General features: G+C 38.2%; 1 protein-coding gene across 1 annotated transcript; it reads left to right on the plus strand.

The window, feature by feature from the left end:
- The first annotated feature begins 301 nt into the window (after window positions 1-301).
- Window positions 302-10,949, plus strand: LOC117191791 (aquaporin-like). The gene is made up of 3 exons (XM_033396553.1): window positions 302-623; window positions 9,985-10,338; window positions 10,399-10,949. Exons 1-3 carry the CDS (start codon window positions 447-449, stop codon window positions 10,582-10,584), a joined length of 717 nt encoding a protein of 238 aa, XP_033252444.1. The 5' UTR covers window positions 302-446; the 3' UTR covers window positions 10,585-10,949.
- The last annotated feature ends 11,344 nt before the right edge of the window (window positions 10,950-22,293 follow it).

Genomic DNA, 22,293 nt, shown 5'->3' on the forward strand with positions numbered 1-22,293 from the left:
ACTTGGATTAATGTTTTATTTTTGGTTCGTTTACCAAAGCCAGTGGCTTAGCTGTGTGCAAGAGGGGCAAGAGGGCTTTGGGGTGCCGGACACTGACCAGCAAATACATGTTGAGAAAATAGCGTATTTTTAGGTCACTCTTAACTTCTAACTCCTGGACACAATTGAAAGCTACCAGAGGTACCAGAAGCTGAAATATCTTTCAAAATAGATTTTGGGGAAATCATTGAAACTTTTGTGAAAAGTAGGCGAGTTTTTAACACCAAAAACTTTTCGATTGTGAAACATTACGACGAACATTATTAATCCGAGCGTGCTTTGCTAAACTACTAACCTAAATAAAATCATTACGTAACTGACTTTAGGACCTTTGGCTACCTATCCTTTTTACGGCACTGACTAAATACTTACTTTTTTGTGTGTGGTTTTTCCTTTGCTTTGCAGAAATGTGGAAATTCTTAGGCGTCGCCGATATAACCGAGAATAAAAATATATGGCGCATGCTGCTCGGCGAGCTACTCGGCACATTTTTCTTGATCGCCATCGGCGTTGGCAGCACAACGAGCGGAAGTGTACCGCAGATTGCATTCACCTTTGGCTTAACGGTGGCCACACTGGCACAGGTAAATATACGCACACCTCTATATATATATTTCGATGTGTATTGTACATACAAAGAGAAGGCAACGACAACTACGCCGACAGAACGACAGCGACAGCGAGATTTGTGATTTGAGTTGGAGATTTCAAATTCAAGTTAATGCGTATTGATCGGTGGGTACGTTCAAGGACACGCCACACGTTACACTTTCGGCCCCGAGCGAGCGCATAGAAAAGCGAGCCAAAGCGAAACTGGTGGCACCGCTCGGCTCGGCGCTGCGCGGGGCGTCGCTCATTGCATTTTGGGCAAGATACATTGGCATTTAAGATGTGGTTAGTGGGAACAGGGCGGGGAGAAGGGTGGGGCGGGGAGGGAGCGCTATAAAAACGGCAAACGAATGCAGCTCAAGTCTGCTTGCGACGCAAAATATGCAATTAGATTATTATGCGTTTAATTACGTTATGCTGCTGAAAATTTGTGACTAGTGTTTCGGTTTTAGCATTTAAAGCGATGTTCGCTTTGCTTTGAATTTATGGCACAACAGCAACAACAAAACCAATCGATCAAAACACGAAAAAGCTTCTACAATCTACAGATCTGTTCTAATTATAGAACTATACATATATTTAGGTGGCTTTCTCTCTGCTCCACTCGATCGATAATTGATTCGTTGCATGCCGCTGGAAAATTAAGCTTGGTGACAGGATTACCAATAGATAAATGCAGACACATTATCGCTGCTTGCCTCACTAATTTCCACCTGGAAGCATTTGCGACACTTGCCTCTCCGGCCTATTGGCCAATTAGTTGCCCAACAGCCAGACCAGGCGAAAGATGCCAGCGATTCGGTCACGAGATTCGTTTGCCAGCCTGTGGCACGTTCGCTGCATTTGAGAAATATGGATATTGCATTTGTTCGATGAGTGGCTGTTGCGGCACGAGTCCGAGTGCGGCTCGGATCGCCGTTGATTGGAACCTCAGTGCAGCAGCAGCCGCAGCAGCAGCTCCAATGAATGGAGCATTGCATTTCCCAAGCAAAGGCAAGGTGGGAGTGACGACAATTCCAGTTCGTTCGTCATCGTTATCGTTATCGCCAGTGCAATAACTGTTCAATGAAGCATGGCGCATGGCGTCAAATTGAGAAACGTGATTTCCAGTAATTTTGTGCCTTGGAATGGCAAACCCAGAAAGCGCCCAAGCGGGGACTCTGAAATATAAATATCTCTTGAGTGGAAATACAATACGAGTAATCCCCTCCTAAGCCTCTGCCGGTTATCGTTCTGCCTAGAGAGAGCAGCGGCGGCATTCTTAATCGAAGATCGTTTGAAGATCCACATTTGTATGCAAACTGCATCTGGGGATCACCTGACAGACTGCCAAAAGGAAGTGGATCCCAGAAAAAGCTAATAGATTAGAGTAGAATTAAATTTAAAAATCAAATAATATAGAGAAAACAGAAAACAACAATACGAATGCAACGCAAACAGACACATTTTAATTTACCGATCGTACAGATAGTACCGAGTGTACGATCTGTCAACTCTATGCGGGTCGTAAATCTGAAATGCCGCCCGCCTCATGCTGCCAGATGTCTATCGGTAGCACGGCCCGACAATTAGAGGGCTTGGCTCCCACTTTTGTCTGATTTGTGCGGCAAAACATAATGCTTACTAGGAAAAGATCATTCGCTTCTAGCTCTTGCTTAAGCCGGTTGTGTTTTTTTCTTGCTCCCGCATTCTCCGCCCTTTGCCTAAATATCATACAACATTGTTGTGACTTTGTTTTGATATATTATCGCATCTCTTTAATTTGATTCTACTTTGTGTTAACCACCAGTGTTTTGTTTGTAAACAAGTGTTTAATATAAATTCAATATTGCAACGTAACACATCGGACTCGTGCAGGCAATTTGTTATTGTTTTTTGCCCAGTCTGCTTTTCGTTATCGCTTCTTCGGTGTGCACTGTTCTCGCGCATCAGCGTTTGCATCGCCCACACTCTCTCGTGAGCATAAGCGGGCTGCTCGCATTGTTGCTCTCACTCTCTCTGGATTGCCTATACTCTCCCTCTCTGTGGACTTTTCTTTTGTGTCTCTGCTTTGGTGAGTTTACTGCTCGTTTTCTGCACTTCGTTGGATCATCTGCTTTGAATTATTGCCGCTGCAGCTGATTGTCTGGCTCGCTCTGCTGTCTGCTCTCCTACTTTACCTGCGATCTCACTCCGTTCTTTTTTTTATTCGTGCACAGTGATTCTACTACTGTCCATAATGGCAATTGTTTGCAGTGCAAAGAAATGTGAATTCGGTGGTGTTATCATTGGTGATTCATTTCTTAGCTGCTGGCTGTGCCACAATTTTGCCCACATAAAATGTGCTGGTGGTGGAAATTTTGGCCGGCTGAATGATCTGATCTCGAAACGCATGGGCCTGTCTTGGTCATGTCTGGCTTGTCGGGAGATTGAGGCCGAAATGCGCACATTTATGAGACAGACTCGAACTGGGTTTCTGGATGTCCGGAAACAATTTGTGGCTCTCAACGAGAAATTTCTTGCCCTTGAATCACAGTTTCTTGGGCTCAAACTCTTGAGCGAATCGCCTAGACGGAAAATTCCGCATAATGATACCAATCTCTTGCAAGCTAATCCGATTGGTACGCCTGCCTCCCACCTTCATCCATCAGAAGCATTTCCGTGTAGTCATGCCACGCCGTTGTCTGTAAATCCGCCAACGGTGGCTCCGGAGTTCTTTACACCGAGCAATGTGCTTCCTTTGAGCACCCAACTTCCCAACAGCATCAATCCCATCCCTGCAGTTTCTGTGGCCGTCACTTCTGACGCGGTGAGTGCTCCTAGTGCGGGTGTGCTGTTTGCTTACGACGTCTTGCCAATTCCTGCTCCAATTCCTGCTCCAATTCCAGCTCCAATTCCTACTCCAATTCCTGCTACAGCCATTGCTGCCAATTCCTCTGCCCTTGTACCGAGATCTCTTTTAGGAGTGGCTCCACCATCTCGTTCTCGCTCGGGACTTCAACTTAGAGCAGTGGTCCCTCGGAAAGCAATATTTGTTTCTCGTCTTATTCCTGAGGCTACAACGGAGGATGTTAAACAACATCTTGCCGCTAAACTTAACACTTCGCCTGTTAATATAGTTGTGACCAAATTTACATTTAAACATAAGCGCAACATATCATCCTTTAAAATTCTTCTCCCTGATTCTTTACTATCCTGTTCTCTAGAACCGTCAATATGGCCTGAGCATACAATTGTGCATGAGTTCCTTCTCCAAGATTCGAGCTCGAATCCAAGAATTACCGAACATGCTCCAAAAAACTGATGTACTATTTTTCCATGCACTATCAGAACGTCCGCAGTTTGCTGGGAAAATTGCGTCAAATTCATACTAATAGCGCGTCCTTTGATTTCGATGCCATCGCGTTTACCGAAACCTGGCTTAACTCCTCTGTCAATGATCATGAAATTTTCATTGATAGTTACACTATTTATAGAATGGACCGCCCATCTTTTGCAGGTGGGGTTCTGATTGCAGTTAAATCTGTTTTCTCATCTGAGTTATTCCCATTCAATAACATTCATGGAATTGAATTTGTTGCAGTCAAAGTTCGTGTTGGCTCCGCATTTTTCTATTTAACCTGCTCTTACATTCCTCCCAGGTCTGATGCTGAGCTTTACTTACATCACCTCTCAGCAATTAATAATGTTGTTTCTGCTTTAGGGTGCAATGATCGAATTATTGTCATGGACTTTAACCTCCCATTTCTTTCTTGGCTGCCTTGTAATGACGCTACCCTGTTGTTTCCCAATTGCCATAATGACTTTATCAATGGGCTAACGGATATTTCCCTTGTCCAAATTAATGCCGTTAAAAACATTAGGGACAAACTTCTTGACCTCGTTTTTGTTAACGATGGTTCTCTTGCTACGGTATCTAGAGCAAGCCCAATATCTCTCCCTGAAGATGCTTACCATCCTACTTTGTTGTTATCACTGGAGTGTACACAATCTGGTGGTGCTGACAGTTCCATGGCTCCTTGTCATATAAAGTGTTTTCGCAAAACAAATTTTATCGATTTAGATCTACATCTCTCGCGTGTTGATTGGTCGTTTCTTTATTCATTACCGAACATAGATGCAACTGTTAACTCGTTTTATAGTTCTATTTACTCCGCCCTTAATACGTTTGTTCCAGATATCACTGTACCTGTATCGTCCAAACCTCCCTGGTTCTCCAAGTATTTGTCATACTTAAAAAATAATAAATCCCGGCTCTATAAAAAGTACCAGAAGTCGGGCTCCACGTTGGCCTTAGCTCTATACTCCTCCGCTCGCTCTCTGTTCCTTGCCGTCAATAGTCAGTGTTATAATCATTACCTTTCACAATGTAGTAGTAACTTTCGTAGTGATCCTAAAAAATTCTATTCGTCCGTTAACTCTAAGCGCAAGTCAAACGTTTTTCCTCCGTCCCTTCATTACCAGAACAAAACAGAAGCTTCTGCTGTTGGTATTGCAAATTAATTCGCTAACTTTTTCCAAACAACGTACTCGTCTCATATTTACAACGCATCCACTCCGTATCCGTACCAGCTACCTCAAGCTAACAGCATTTTTCTGCCCTTTTTCGAGGAAAGCGTTGTTCTGGAAGGTTTGTCATCTATGGACATATCGTTTTCTGCGGGTCCAGATAAGGTACGAAGTTGCATCTTGCCCAGTCCCTTTGCAAACCCTTGACCTTTCTCTTCAACCTCTCCTTGGAACAGTCTTGTCTCCCAGTAATTTGGAATGAGTCCTACATCATTCCGCTTCACAAAAAAGGTTCAAGATCAAACATTAAAAACTATCGTGGTATCGCAAAGCTTTCCGCCATCCCGAAGCTTCTTGAGTTCCTGGTCACCCGGCAACTGCAACATCTTTGTTGCAGCTTGATATCTCCGTCGCAACACGGTTTTTTCAGACATCGTTCAACATCGACTAACCTTCTTGAGTTTTCTAACCTAATCCACCGTGGTTTTCAAATTGGTTTGCAGACGGATGTAGTTTTTACGGACTTTAGCAAGGCATTCGATTCTGTGAACCATGCTCTGCTTATTCAAAAGCTCTCTTTATTAGGGTTCCCAACGAATCTTCTTGATTGGATTTTGTCCTATTTCTCTAACCGTACTCAACGTGTTTTGTTTTCTAACGTGTTGTCAAATACTGTTAATGTTACTTCAGGTGTGCCACAGGGAAGTCATCTGGGCCCGCTTCTGTTTTTTTTATTTGTGAACGACCTTCCTCAAGTTATAACATACTCTACTACACTAATGTATGCTGATGATGTCAAAATCTGTCTTTCTTACTCTGATTGGTATTTGCACACACGCCTTCAACTTGATCTTAGTGAACTACTATTGTGGTGTTCAACTAATCTTCTTTTTCTGAACCTTTCCAAATGCAAACTTATGACATTTTACCGTCGCGCTCCTCATTTTGTCTCATATGTTCTAGGAAATCATGTCCTTGAGCGAATTTCGAGTTCAAATGACTTCGGAGTCTTTTTTATACCCGATACTCAAAATGAGTATTGGGGTATATTAGATTTGTGGTAAAAGTGGATGTGTGTAACGTCCAGAAGGAATCGTTTCCGACCCCATAAAGTATATATATTCTTGATCAGCATCAATAGCCGAGTCGATTGAGCCCTGTCTGTCTGTCCGTCTGTCCGTCCGTCCGTCCGTCCGTCCGTCCGTCTGTCCGTCTGTCCGTCCCCTTCAGCGCCTAGTGCTCAAAGACTATAAGAGCTAGAGCAACGATGTTTTGGGTCCAGACTTCTGTGATATGTCACTGCTACAAAAATATTTCAAAACTTCGCCCCGCCCACTTCCGCCCCCACAAAGGACGAAAATCTGTGGCATCCACAATTTTAAAGATATGAGAAAACCAAAAACGTAGAATTGTAGAGAATGACCATATCTTTAAGACTGCGGAATCTGCATTGGATCGTATTATTATTATAGCCAGCATCAAGAAAACAATTTCATTTTTTCTCGCCCTGTCTCTCTCTAACACACACGTAGCATAGGCGGCTTTGCTTAGAGTAAAACATTAGCGCCTAGATCTCAGAGACTACAAAAGCTAGAGCAACCAAATTTGGTATCCACACTCCTAATATATCGGACCGAGACGAGTTTGTTTCAAAACTTCGACACACCCCCTTCCGCCCCCGCAAAGGACGAAAATCTGGGGATATTCAAAAATCTCAGAGACTATTAAAGCTAGAGTAACCAAATTTGGTATCCGCACTCCTGTTAGATCTTACTATAAAACGTGTATCTCAAAATTTCGCCCCACCCCCTTCCGCCCACACAAAGGACGAAAATCTGTTGCATCCACAATATTGCACATTCGAGAAAACTAAAAACGCAGAATCATAGATAATTACCATATCTATCAGATTGCTGAATCTGGATCAGATCAGATCATTTTTATAGCCAATAGGAACAAATCAATTTGCAGTGGATACGCAGCGCCCGACGTCACGCTCAGACTGATTTTCTGTCTCTCTCGCACGCACTCTTTGTCGTGTCGTTTAATATTAGCGGCGTCTGCCGGAGGAGAGCCATACTGACTTAGTATCGGGTATAACCGTAGAGTTGCGGTGTCCGCAGCAACTCACAACCTTCCCCCTCGTTGATCATAAGATGTGTTTCAACACCCATATAGCTGCAACTGTAAATAAAGCTAAGGGTGTTTTAGCGTTCATCAAGCGTTGGTCCAAGGAGTTTGACGACCCGTACGTTACGAAACAACTGTACATCTCGTTAGTACGTCCTATATTGGAGTATTGTTCTTGTGTGTGGAGCCCGCAGTATAAAGAGCAGCAGGCTGTTATTGAATCCGTGCAAAAGCAATTTTTAATTTTTGCCCTTCGGAACTTTAACTGGGACTCGGGTAGAATCTTGCCACCCTACCGGTCTAGGCTAAATCTTATTGACCTGCCATCGTTGCACCATCGCAGAATATGCAATGGTGTAATGTTCGTGCACAAGCTGCTTCTTGGGACTGTTGACTCCCAAACTCTCTTGGGTCAGATTGACTTGGCCGTTCCATCTAGACCTATCCGTACTTTTAGGCCTATCCGTCTACCCATATGTAGGTCTAATTATGCTGATCATGAACCTTTTAGGGTTTTATGCCATAATTATAACTCCCTCTGTCAAACCCTATCCCCTGAACTGTCTCTTAAACTAATTGCATGCAATATTTATAATCATTTAAATTTAGCTAACTTTTAACTTATCTTTTTCCGCCTTTAGTAACTAAGCACCATTATTAACAGATAATTTGTTAATTTAATAAGTAAATAAATAAATAGCGCCGTTCAAAAACCCCTAGAACCAAGCGCCAATGGATGTTGCAACCTGGTATTATATGGGAAGGGGATAATAAAACTGCTTTTGAATATTTTGTAAGATATTCATTGACCCTCTCGGATTCCTCTCTTGTTTCTAAAAATCTCTAAACTAAATTAACTGAGCCTTAGGCCTACTTAAACCAAAAGCAGTGCAGTGCAAGCTGTGTTTCTATTTCTATGGAAAATCGAGACAATTTGGTGCGTTCACGTTTTCGTTTCCAATTCGCGCTTTTTCGACTTTGGCTTTGGCCCGATCCGATTCCGATGCGAACTTGAATTGAATCGGAAAACCAGTAAGCGGCAGCCGCCACTGCAACGCAACAGTCGCCAAAGTGCTGCAGAAAAGCAGAACGAAACAAACAAGTTAACATTCAATTTTCAGCTGAAAAGCCATAAAATATGATTTAAGCGTAAATGTCGTTGATGGTGTTTTTGTTGTTGTTGTTGGGTCTGTGCACATGCGTACATCGATCGATCTCTCGACATCTCGATTGCCAGGACAGAGAGGCACACTGTGCCACAGCAGACTTGGAGTAGCCAAGAGATGGCCTTCGAAGCGGCGAGTGCTGACTGATCAAATAATAGCTGAATAGCTGATCTTTTGGGCACTATCTTAAGCAATCTATTAGTATTACTTGGAAAGGAAAGGAGTGATTTAGAAGACTTCTGCTTTCTAAACATCCCACCCAACTGCCCCCTCTACTGCCTTCACCTTTGCCTGTACTCCCAGGCATTCAATCACTATCCCAATGTCATGTCAAACCAATTGCAATCCCAAACACCAATCTCGTTTTACAGGCCTAACTCGATTTTCCATCCATCGGCGATGACTCAGCCTCCTCTTAGTCTCTGCCAGTCACAGATTTCACACGCATCCGAGCTATCGCGATTGCTTTGGTTGCATATATTAAATTTAATTATGGGCTTTGTCGATACGAGTATATCAATAAATTTGATTAATTTCACGACTCCTCGAGTATGCAATTAAGGGGAGTAGAGGAGGCGCGCGGGGGGTTGAGAACCACTTGGGTTGAGAACAATGCGATAGGCCTAGAGTCTTGGGCCCAGTCAGAGTCAGGTGCAACAAAAGCGGCAACTAAATATTATAGACGAAATTGCACGGCACGCATGAGCATAGCCAAAATGTCAAGAAGTTGTTCGAGTTGTTCGGATTGTTGTTTGCGTTGTTGGTGCGGCTCGACTTGGATCGGCCCGACTTGCTCTTGGATGCTTTTGTAATTAGCGTTTTGTGGTTGCACGGCCAACACAATTTTTTGCTTACCTTTTTGTGCAACATTTTTTGCGCATTGCATTTATTAATTAAACGCAAAGCGACGCACGACATTGGCCATGCCATGCGACGCGGCTTACGGAGAAATCCATATCGAAATCGAATTGGTATCTCCGAAAAAAAAAACCAACAACAAAAACTAGCAGCTCTGAAAAGATATCGGACAACATAGAAGCCTGCACATCGACCTTGAAGGCAGTACGTTCGATTCATTCATAATGCGGGGAGTACTCACACCGCCACTCACTCTCACACTCACCCGACAAGAGGCAATTTGTTGGGTATTCGATTTCCATTTAGCATTTACCATTGCCCAAGTGCTTCCAAGCGATCTCCTGAGGCAGTGACTCAACAGAACGAACCCCCAGCACTTTTACTTTCTGCCTTTGCAGAGATACAATCCGTCGATGTTTCACTTCGAGTGCATCTCATGTCTGGTCTCAGATCTGACAAATTGCTCGTATCCGCTGGCAGCGTTCGACGATTGTGCAACGGAAAATTGGAAAAAATGGAAGGCGAAAATCAGCTGCCATGGCAAAGGGCACCAAGGTTGTCTGTGAGTTGTTGAGACTTGACATTTGATAGATCCCAGAGCGAGAGAGAGAAAGAGGGACGACAGAGGGGCAGCACAGATCTCAACGTATAAGAGAATTTTCATTAGACCACCTTTATTCATCTCTTTTTACAGGGCTTGGGACACCTCAGCGGCTGTCACATCAACCCGGCCGTGACCCTGGGCTTCCTGGTTGTCGGTGAGATCAGCATCTTGAAAGCGGCCTTCTACATCATTGTCCAGTTAGTGGGAGCCATCGCCGGTGCTGCTATTATAAAGGTGGCCCTCGACGGCGTCGTGGGCAGCGGCCTGGGCGTATCCATGTATGATACGTCCCTGACTGTGGGCCAGGCAGTGCTGATTGAGGCTCTAATCACCTTTATTCTGGTGTTTGTGGTCAAGGCCGTGTCGGATCCGAGCCGTCAGGACATCAAGGGTTCGGCGCCCCTGGCCGTGGGCCTGTCGATTGCCGCCGGACATCTGTGTGCGGTGAGTGGGCGCTGAAGGATGTGCCATTCGTTCAGGGATTAATGTTTTTTTGGATTGCAGGTCAAGTTGAGCGGCGCCAGCATGAATCCGGCACGCTCCTTTGGCCCAGCCGTTGTCCATGGCATGTGGACCGATCACTGGGTATACTGGGTGGGTCCCATTGCCGGCGGCCTCGTGGCCGCTCTCATCTACAGGTTCATCTTCAAGGTTCGCAAGGATGATGAGGCCGATTCGTACGACTTCTAAGACCGGAGGTCGTGACACGATTCGCCTCCATATTGTTGTAAACGCTTAGAGTTCCCAGTTTCCCGCTTCCCACTTACCATTTTCATTCGCCTGGCATCACCCAACAACGCATCGAATTCGATTCAAAATTCTCCTAGATTAGGCCATCTCCTATCCCTGCCCCACAATTATGCAATTTTATTTGTTAAAGAATGAAACGCAATCGCCTTGTTTTAGTGGTAATCTTAAGCTAAATTATATGTTATGCGCACTTTCGAAGAAAAGCCACCAACCATCGAAATTGTACCTCGAAATCACTTTTAATTGTCGAGCACCCACCAGCGCACCTCTTTGATAAATTAAGAATTGTATTATGATTATATGTAATTAAAGAAAAAACTATGAAAATCAACATGTAGTGGAGGCGATTTCTGGGACGGAGTTAAGGTTTTGGGTTGTCCAAAAGACTAAAAGAATCCCTTCTAGCAGAGGGGATCTACAAGGTGTACCCAGAAAAATTTAAATAATACTAGAAATAATTTGAATTCGCGGAATTTCGAATATAACGACTCTTATCGATTTTCCACAAACAGCCGTGCTGCCAACTATCGCAACAGCGCCACAGGGCGGCAATAAGTGGAACCTGAAATTACCAAATTCGCAACATTGTAAATGCAACATTTAATGCTTGCTGGTGTTGCTCAACATGCTAAAAGCAACATTTTATTCCGTTTTAATTTGAAAACAAATTTGCGCTCACAAAAATCCTGAGGATAGTCCTGGGGGATAGTGGAGAAATCAAATTTGCAAGTATACTGTGTTGTCAAAACGCCTCAAAAGTCGATTAAATCTAGGAAAAATAATTGCGCAATCCATGCGCGTCATTAATTTACACAATACGAGTAGGTGAAGCATAAATATATATTTTCTGAGCAAAATAGCGTGAAGATGAATCGATTAAATGGGATTATAAGCGAGCGTTTAACTGGAATTCGTTGGGACACCGTAGTTCCATTTGGGTTTTTGAAGTTTAAAGATGTCCCACAAAATAAGGGTTCTCGTTCTAATCATTGTTGTATCATATGTGGTCATCAAGGTAAGTAAAACCATCTTCAACAAGCTATGATATGATACATTCTAAAAACTACAAAACATATTGCAGGTCACTTCGAAGGTCGACTTTACCAACATTGTATGTACTTCCTTTGATAAAGAATTTTTGGACTTTGAGTACTGCTACCTGAAATCGGTGAATCGGACCTACAAATATTTATCTTTTAAATGTAACTTGTACCAGAAGCCAGTGAGGAAAGTAAAAGTAAGTGCTAGGCCGAAATAGAGCAAGTTTTTATACTAATTCCAATTTGAAATCTCAGGTAAATTTAGCACTGTTCAAACGATTCAATGGCTATAGGCCCTTCATGTACAATATCACTGTGGATGAATGTAAATTCCTTAAGGATCCTCGAAAAGTCCAATCTTAAATTTTTTTTATACTTCGAAAGTAGTTATTATATAGGCACTTTGCTATGGGACAATGTTAGGTACACAAAGGAGGAATATAAATTATAGAGAAAGTAGAAAGGTTCAAGGGCATCGAAACCGTTTTTCAGGAAACACTTAAAAAATGCCTCTAACCTAACTCATTAGATTCATTGCAAAGGGATGACCTACCTGTTTGAGGGTTGTTTGAATCGCAACACGGGACCAATCGTAAAAACAGGTTCATTGACAGTAAGAGGGAGGAGAGAGAATATAAATGAGTGAAGGATCGATTTGAGAGGATTTTACATGGTTGAGAAGGAGGATTGAAATCTAAGTTAGTTCACATTATCACCGATAGGTGGCGCCACCAAATAGTAATGATAAGGGACGCTCGCATTTTATACTGAATTACCAAATTCGCAGCATGTGCAGCTTGGCAGCATGTTGAATGTAAGTGTGCATCATATTGCTATGTTATTACGTGATCATGTTAAATAAATACTTATAAGATATTTTATTAACATTGAATTGGGTAACAATTTCTGCTATGTTATTAACTGGTCAAGCTAAATAAATACTTATAGGATATTTTATAAACATTGAATTGGGAAAACAAATGTGTGTAGTTTCTGAAATTTACATCCTATAGAAAACATACGTTGGAAAACTAGGTTTCTATATGTCCGTATAGAGGGTTGAATGGTAAGAGAACACAAATTAATGGAGATATATATAGGAGCACACAAAGAATAAAATTATAATATGAAGACATACAAATTAATTAAAGCTACTTATAGTAAATATACGGCCGTCCCTTATCATTACTACTTGGTGGCGCCACCTATCGGTAATAATGTGAACTAACTTCGATCTCAATCCTCCTTCTCAACCATGTAAAATCCTCTCAAATCGATCCTTCACTCATTTATATTCTCTCTCCTTCCTCTTACTGTCAATGAACCTGTTTTTACGATTGGTCCCGTGTTGCGATTCAAACAACCCTCAAACAGGTAGGTCATCCCTTTGCAATGAATCTAATGTGATAGTTTAGAGGTATTTTTTAAGTGTTTCCTGAAAAACGGTTTCGATGCCCTTGAACCTTTCTACTTTCTTTATAATTTATATTCCTCCTTTGTGTACCTAACACTGTCCCATAGCAAAGTGCCTATATAATAACTACTCACAGCTAACAGCTAGTACATAAACTAGTAATCTTTCAACAACCGGAATCAACCATAAATCTGGACTCTCAGCCGAGCTCCGTAGACCTGTCCTTGATTTTTGGGATTCAGACCCAAACCTATCTCGAGAGCAACTTGACCTGGTTAAGTGACATTAAATGGGATGATGACGACGATGACCCAAGGAATGCATCGCCTAATAATGATAATCCATCATACATTTTCCCGGATGATGACAACATTTTCGATTTAGTAGATAATCAGGATGATGATAAAAGATCTCAACTCCAGGAACTACTTCGGGATGAAGATGATGATGACTTAATTGCTGCGGTAAAATTAGCTGATGCGAAATTTTAATAATACGAATACATATTTATATAATAAGAATATTTTATGTATTTTTCTAAAAATAATATATACATATGTAAATAATAAATATAACACATTTAACCACTATTTATTTTAAATGTTTGCTGTTTTACTTTTGATTGGTTGAATTTCACTTCCTCTTATTACAAGAGAATCATAGGATTCGTTTGAAACAGGTTTCTCCCAAGTGAGGATTACACAAAAAGAATAAGTGGATTTCAGGTAGAATAGAGGTTGTAACCTTTCCCTCATATTATTAGATTGACCCAGTAGGAATCGTTTGAAACAGGTTTGTGTGCAGGTACTGTTTGTTTTGGATATAAAAGATTAAGAAGGTGTTTGGGGGGCCTAAAAAGATACCATTTAAAAAGGAAACCCTTAGTCCTATTTCAATAGTGAAAGTGGTTAGTTCGATACAAAAAAAAAAAAATAATAAAACTTAAAATGGCATCAAAAGTTAAGTGCAACATGTGTGATAATTCCGATGACTTTTCAGAGTTTCAATCTCATTATGAGAGATGCTCTGATTCTCGTAATAATGTGGCGTGTGAATTGCTTGGAATTAATAGTGATAATATGCAAATGATGCATTATGCATATATAACGTGCATGAGAAAATTATGTTATTCACAACATAGTAAATCCCATAATACTGCATATTTTTGCGAGAACTGCTTGCAATTTTATAGTACAACAAATACTATACATGACACTAAAGAGTGTGGAAAAGTTGCTGCTTTGTATCCTGAACCTAATACCAAAACTGTATTCAAAAGTTTTTCTAAAAAACTATCTCCACCAGTAGTAATTTATGCTGACATCGAAGCAGTTTTGGAAAATTACCATATAAATCTTAATGATCCATCAAAATCATCAACTACTATGGCACAGAGGCATACAGCATGTGCAGCATCATTTTATATTGTACATAAATTAGTGTTGGGTAAACATTGCTCATTTTGGTGAACATGTTCACTTGTTCTTTTTTAGTAAGTGAGTCAACTCACTCATATTGCTCACTTGCTCACTTGCTCTCTTAGATTGCTCAGTTACTCACTTGTTCACTTGCTCAGTTGTTCACTTGCTTAGTTGCTCAATTGCTCACTTGCTCAGTTGCTGACTTGCTCAGTTGTTCACTATTCATGCACAGAACCCTAAGCACCACAGACTTTTACACAAATAAAATACGTTACATTTCAATATTAATCAAACATTTATAACTAAAAAAAAAAAAAAATGTGTATAACAAAAAAACAAACTTTTTATTTCCTTTCATAGGAATTCTTATACTAACATAAAAATAAGGAGATCCTTTCATAGGAATTCTTATACTAACTTAAAAATAAGGAGATCCTTTCATAGGAATTTTTATACTAACATAAAAATAAGGAGATCCTTTCATAGGAATTCTTATACTAACTTAAAAAAAAGGAGATCCTTTCATAGGAATTCTTATACTTTTCGTTTTCTTCATTTTAGCGCTATAAGAGAAAAAAATGTTAATCAAGCAAACAAGCAATCAAGTACAAATTAGGTTGAACTCACTTCCGATTTACATGTTGTTAAATTTTCAACGGTTGTTGACTTTAAAAGGGAGCGCCTTTTACGTATGGTTTCGCCTGCACGTAGTTCTTCTATTATCGTCCCAGTGTACTCGTCACGAATTTTGGGAATCAAGGAGCTGGTTAATGTTTTCCTCGTCGGAAGCTTATAGTTTGGGGCGTGCGACACATCGTGAATAAATTTTTTAAATTCTGGTTCTTCGACCAAGCGCAAGGCGTGATGACCCTTGGCGATCATCCGTACAAGTTGCAGATCAATCTGCTGCGCTTTGCTCGCTGGTACAGGCCTTTCAGCAAAGCTTGTTATTTTTGGTTGCGCACTTTGCACAAAAATCGGGACATCGGTGTTTTGCCGGATAACGGGCTCCATAGACGCCGGGTGCTTGCTCTTTAAATGGCGGCTTAAGTTGCTTTGAGATTTGCAACTCGAAATAGATTTGCAATACTTGCACTTGGCTTCCTGGCGTCCAACTTCCTCGAAATGGTTCCAAATCTCACTATACTTCCGAATAAGCGACATAGTGAATATTTCAAAATTGTAAACAGCTTTGCCCGTAATATAAAAAGTGTGAAGTAAACGCAAATATGAGCAAAGCTGCCAGATCGCAAAATGCCCTTTGAGGAGCAAAATTGCGCAAAAAGTGAGTAGAGAACAAGTGAGTAAAAATGAACAAGTGAGTAAAAATGAACAAGTGAACAACAAAGAACAAGTGAACAAAAAAGAACAAGTGAACAACAAAGAGCAAGTGAACAAAAAAGAACAAGTGAACAAAAAAGAACAAGTGAACAACAAAGAACAAGTGAGCAAAAAAGAACAACTTGGAAGGAACATGTTCAGTTGCTCACTTAAGTGAACAACTCTTTTTTGTTCACTCACTCATGAGCAACACAACACTAACATAAATACAATGAACATCTAAATGAGATGTGGACATACGAAGGTAAATATTTTAACATTCCAGCAAAGGCAATAAACTCATAAACATTATGATTTCGTTATTTCAGGACCGGATTGTATCCAAAAATTTTGTCAAGCACTTAGGATGAAAACCGATGGACTTTATGAGAAGTACTGGAAGTCCTATAAAAAACCAATCTATCAGTTTAACATTTGGGATGAGGATTATCAGGAACACGGTGATTGCTATGCCTGCGAGAAACAAATTTCTGATGATGATCGAGAAAAATTCTTTCATCAGTTTACAGGACAATATGTAGGTCCTATTCATAAGCTGTGTAAACAGACATTTAGATTAAGCGATCCCTTTTTCCCGGTAGTTTTTCATAATTTGTCTCGTTATGATATACATTTATTTGTTACGTCAATAAAAGATGAACTAAGTCCCATTCCTTGCAATAAAGAGTTATATATTGCGTTAACTCAAATTTGTAAGCTAGATGAATCTTATCTTCATCAATATAAAATTAGATATAAAGATTCAAATAGATTTTTAAATTCAAGCTTAGAAAAACTCGCTAGTTATATGAACATTTTGAAAACTAAATATCAAGGTGAAAAATTTGTAATGCTACGACGAAAGGGAGTATTTCCCTATGATTATTTGGATAGTTTTGAAAAATTTGATGAATCCCTGCTTCCTTCGCGAGATAATTTGTATAATTCACTGAATGATGAGGAATGTTTTTTTGCTCAGAAGGTTTGGAGCGCATTTAATTGCAAATCTATTAGAGATTATTTAAAATTATATTTGGAAAGCGATGTTTTAATTCTTGCTGATGTATTTGAGAATTTTAGGAGTCTTTGTTCCCGAGTGTACAGGTTAGACCCCATTAATTATGTTACTGCTCCTTCAGTTTCATGGGATGCAATGTTAAAATACACAAGGGTAGAATTAGAACTTGTTAGTGATCCTGACATTTATAATTTTTTAAAAACTGCTGTTCGTGGAGGGTTGTACCCAATGTACTCAACGGATTGCAACAGCAAATAACAAATATTTAAATAATAAATTTAAGCCTACCGAACCCATAAATTTCCTTTCATATATTGACGCCAACAACTTATATGGATGGGCTATGAGTCAACCCCTTCCATTTTCTAATTTTAAATTTCTAAGTAACGATGAAATTTCATCTTTCAACGTTCTTAGCATATCGGCATCTAGTGATGTTGGATATATTTTAGAAGTAGATATGCGATATCCTGATGATATTCATAATAAGCATAATAGTTTACCTTTTTGCCCCGAAAATAAGATTCCACCAGGAGGAAAGCAGACAAAACTAATAGCTGACTTAAGTGATAAAAAGAACTATATAATCCATTTGAAGCAGCTACAGTTATGTATAGAGCAAGGTATGATTTTAGAAAAAATATCTAGAGTTTTATCATTTAATCAGTCCTGTTGGCTGAAACCTTATATTGACCTCAATACATCTCTTAGAAAATTAGCTAGCAATGACTTTGAGATAAACTTTTACAAATTAATGGTTAATGCCGTTTCCGGTAAAACAATGGAGAATGTAGAAAAACGTCGTGAGGTTGCATTAGTTAAGCATTATGATTCAAGACAAAACTCAGCAGGGTTTAGACAACGCATAGCAAGACATAATTTCCACAGTGTTGAAATCTTTGGAGATAATTTGGCTGCCATTGAATCAACTAAGTCCCGAATTTTTTATGATAAGCCCATATACATTGGAGTTAGTGTACTAGAACTTTCAAAATGGTTAATGTATGACTATTTCTATAATTTTCATTCTGTAAAATGTCCATCATCAAAAATACTCTATATGGATACAGATTCATTTATTATATCATCAGAAGAAGATTTTTATGATTTAATTAAATTCAATCCTAATCGCTTTGATACAACCAATTACCTAGCCTCAAACAGATTCGGTATCAATCTCGCTAATAACAAAGAGCTTGGATTAATGAAAGACGAAAATGCAGGAAAAATAATGACGTCGTTTGCAGGTTTAAATGCGAAAGCATACTCATATTTAATTGCTAAAGATGATAACACTGACTATAACGTAAAAAAGGTTAAAGGCGTAAAAAAGTCAGTAGTGAAACGATTAACTCATACTCATTATATTGAATGCATTAAACATAAAAAAACTTATTATGGACAACAGAGAGTTATTAGAAGTAGAGGTCATAAAATGTATACTGAAATTGTAAATAAGATAAGTCTAAATTATAAGGATGACAAAAGATTTATATTACCTGATAATATTTCAACATTAGCTCATAATCATAATACACAAAATATGGTATAAGTAAATTTAACATTATATTATTATTATTTTTTAATTTGTGTATAATTAAAACTATATTTCAATGTAAAATATACACAAAAATAAATTAAATCTGATAAATATTTTGCGTGCTTAATTATTTTAATATACTCTTTTTAGCTATCCATGAATTGTGTGTTTCATCGAAACCTAACCATTTAACAAAAACTTGTTCTTTTTTCCTTCTGAGTATTTTTTCCACTAAGAAAGCATTTTCATCTTTAACTTTTTGGAGTTCTTGATCATAAAATGAGCCTTTGATCATTTCCCCCTTATAGTCCTCCAGTTCATATGTTACAGGATTAGTAGACTTTACTTTTAAAATTTTAAAAACTTCGGTTGTCCAGTTTGGATCATAGCCCTTTGTAAAAATACCTTTATATTTACTTATTCTAACAGGATCACCAATGGAAAACTTGTGTTTAGGAAATACCTTACAAATATTATAAGCTGTTTTCAAAATAAACTCTTCATTTTGTTTGTTTACATCTATAGGCCTCATTTTTATAGTACGGTGATATGAATTATTATAATCTTTTAGTAAGTCATGCAAGGTATAAGTCCACGTATGATTACCCTGCATACTAAAGATTTTCCACATACGATTTTTTAATGTTCTATTAAAACGTTCACAATGGTTAATGTTATTCTTTTTCATTAACTCTCCGAAGGCTACATTAAAAAACTCCTTTCCTTGATCAGACTGAATATTTTAAGGTTTATGTTTAGATATTTTTAATATTTTCTTCAATGCTGATAAAACATCTAAAGCTGTTTTAGACTTAACGGGAACTGCATATGCATACTTCGAGAACGTGTCAATTACTGTCAGCAAGTACCTATATCCTTTGTTTTTCTTATAAAAGGGTATCATTTCAACTAAATCGATTTGCCACGTGTCATTAATTCCCTTTTGTACGAATTCACGACGAATGAAATTTCTTCTAGCAGGCTTATGTATTTCATTAACAACTTGTTGCTTACTCATTTTTAATATAATTTTTATTTTCTGTTGGGATGATTGCTTATTTTAAAGTGTTTGCTTATACTAAAGAACATCGCGTTTTATTTGATTACACATTTTTTTGGAAATTTCAAAGCATAAACGGGTTAAATCTATTTGCACATTTCTATCATAAGTACCGTCTAAATCAGCTAGTTGAACATCAAATTTTTGTAAGGCTGCACACTTAGGAATAATATTATTATAGTAGAGGTATATAATTTGTTGTGGTAAAAAAAAATGCCTAATCTTAAAAACGATCTCCAGGACTCACTATCAAATTCAATTTTATTTCCAAACTGATTTATTATAAACACATACTGCTTATCTGATTTTCGAAATCTAAAATTACACTTAATTGTGGGCAATAATGGATGGTCTATAATTGTATCAGGCATCAAAAAATCATACTGATCAAGTTTCAATTGGATATACTCCTTGTATGTAACCAATTGCATCCATTCATCTTTATCTAAACCGACGAAATTGTTTTTGCTTTGCTGCATCCATATCATTGGAGTGAATTTTCTTGTAGTTGAAAAACCGCATTTAAGTTTTAAATTATGTACTACATAATATTCGAGACCGAAAATGACTTCGTGATCCTGCTTCTTTCTAGTGGACCTAATTCTTTTTGATTGAAGCGTGTCCATTTGGGTTGAATGCTTTTGTTAAACTAAGAACTCTTACTGAATTGGGCTGTATATAAAGGAGATAGGAATCAACGACTCATTCAGTTTATTACAAAATCTCAAACCAACATGAACACAATCGACAGGAATTCAAGCGTTATAGTTGATTTTCAATATCTCTTTGGAAATAATAAACAACTTTTTATTAAGGAATTGGCGTTTATGCAAACCGGAACAGTAACACCAAACTTCTTTCATTTCAAATCACCATATCATCTGAATGAATTGGATAATGAAATGATTAAACAACAAAATATTAATCGTCAAACCATAAATGGATTGGAATGGTCAGATGGTGAAATATCATATTTAAGTTTAGGTGAAATACTTTCACCACTAAATTTAGCACCGTTATTGTACGTGGTGAAATAAAAAAAAAGTTTTTATCTAAGTATTTAACAAATAATATTATTGATATCGATATAGGAAAAAGTCTCACATTTTATCCAAATTTTTTTACAAACTGTAGAATCCACAAAAAAATTCCTCTTAGATGTGCTCTAAATAATTTATTTAAGCTATTTGTTATCTTGGAAAATTCTAACTACGCTATCTACTGTAATAGTGACTCATATGTTTAGATTTTCAGTTTATATTCAGCACTTGTAGTAACTAGTTGTTTAAAATGGATTCATTTAAGCGTTTGTTTGAAAAGGATCCTCACAAAAGCGGATACACACAAGTTGTTTATTGTAATTATTGCGGATCTGATACTGACTTAGAAAAAAACTGCCCCAAAAAGCGCGATCAGGAGACGCGTAATTAGAATATCTTAGATGTTAGAAAACATTTATAAAATATTAATAAATAAAACATACCCCAAAAATGTTTAAGCAATTTATACATCCTTTTACAATGCTTATTTGCGGACCTTCAGGATCTGGTAAGACAACGTTTTTAGAAAATCTAATAAACAAAAGGAATGATTTGCTGAGCATTTCAATTAATCGAATAATTTGGTGTTATGGAGAGGAGCATGCTAAGCCGAATTTTAATACCATCGAATACTATAAAGGAGTTCCCGAAACAATTGAAAATGAAAATCATGAGCCTATTCTTTTAATACTAGATGACTTAATGATGGGTGCATTTAATAAAAATGTCTGTGAGCTATTTAAAAATGGATCACACCACAGGTGTTAGTGTTAATAGAGGTTACACAAAATATATTTCATAAATCATCACATACTCGAGATATTTCACTAAACACAAAATACATCGTTGCGTTCAAAAATCCTGAAAATTCTCAGGAGCTCTTCAGAATATATAAGGAGGTGACAGATGAACCACATGGTTATTTACTTATTGATCTTACTCAGGGAATAAATGATCTCCTTAGATTTCGTACACATATTTTTAATTCTGAGTATACAGTTTGCTTTTCAGATGAAAATGGTTTACAAAAAGCATCTAAATCGACTGAAAGCGAACAAACATTTATTGTATGTGCTCAAAAAGGCAAATAATAAACTTCGAAATGCAATTATAAGTAATTGTGACATTGAGTTAGTAAAAGCATTAGTGGAGATAGTGTTGAATACTCTACGAGGAAATCATAAGATATCAAAAAAGCATGATGCTCTAAAAAAGTATAAAAATGCATTACGTCTTATTTCATGTCCAAAACGGTCAATAAATTCTAAGAGAAAAGTTCTCATCCAAAAAGGAGGATTTTTACCTGTTTTAATAAGTTCATTGCTTTCGGGGATTTTTGAAAAAATATTGAACAATGCTTAAAAATAAGCATCAATTAACCAAAGTTATTTTAATTCATCCGAATGCATATCAAAAATTGGTAAATAATGCCCAGAAAAACGATTTAATAAATATAACGTTTTTGCCTATTTTAAATGATAAAAAAACTAGTGACTTTAATAAATGGATTAAAATACGTCAAGAATTGTGTTACTATCAAAATAAAAAAAGAAATAAGACAATGGATATACGAACTACGCAGAACAAACGACTTTCACCACCTCAAAGCATTGGAATACAAACACAAGACGAGTCAGTTTGGTTAGATGTAAAACCTAACACTTCCATTCTTAACAATACAAATAATGAGTCCTCAAAAAAGGAACTCTCTATCACAAATGAGTTCTCTGATTTACCTAACGACATCGATGATGAAGATTTTCTGACCGAAAAATCTTTCAACTCAAAACCTAATA

The sequence above is a fragment of the Drosophila miranda genome (genome assembly GCF_003369915.1).
Source record: "Drosophila miranda strain MSH22 chromosome Y unlocalized genomic scaffold, D.miranda_PacBio2.1 Contig_Y1_pilon, whole genome shotgun sequence".
Taxonomy (NCBI): Eukaryota; Metazoa; Arthropoda; class Insecta; order Diptera; family Drosophilidae; genus Drosophila; species Drosophila miranda.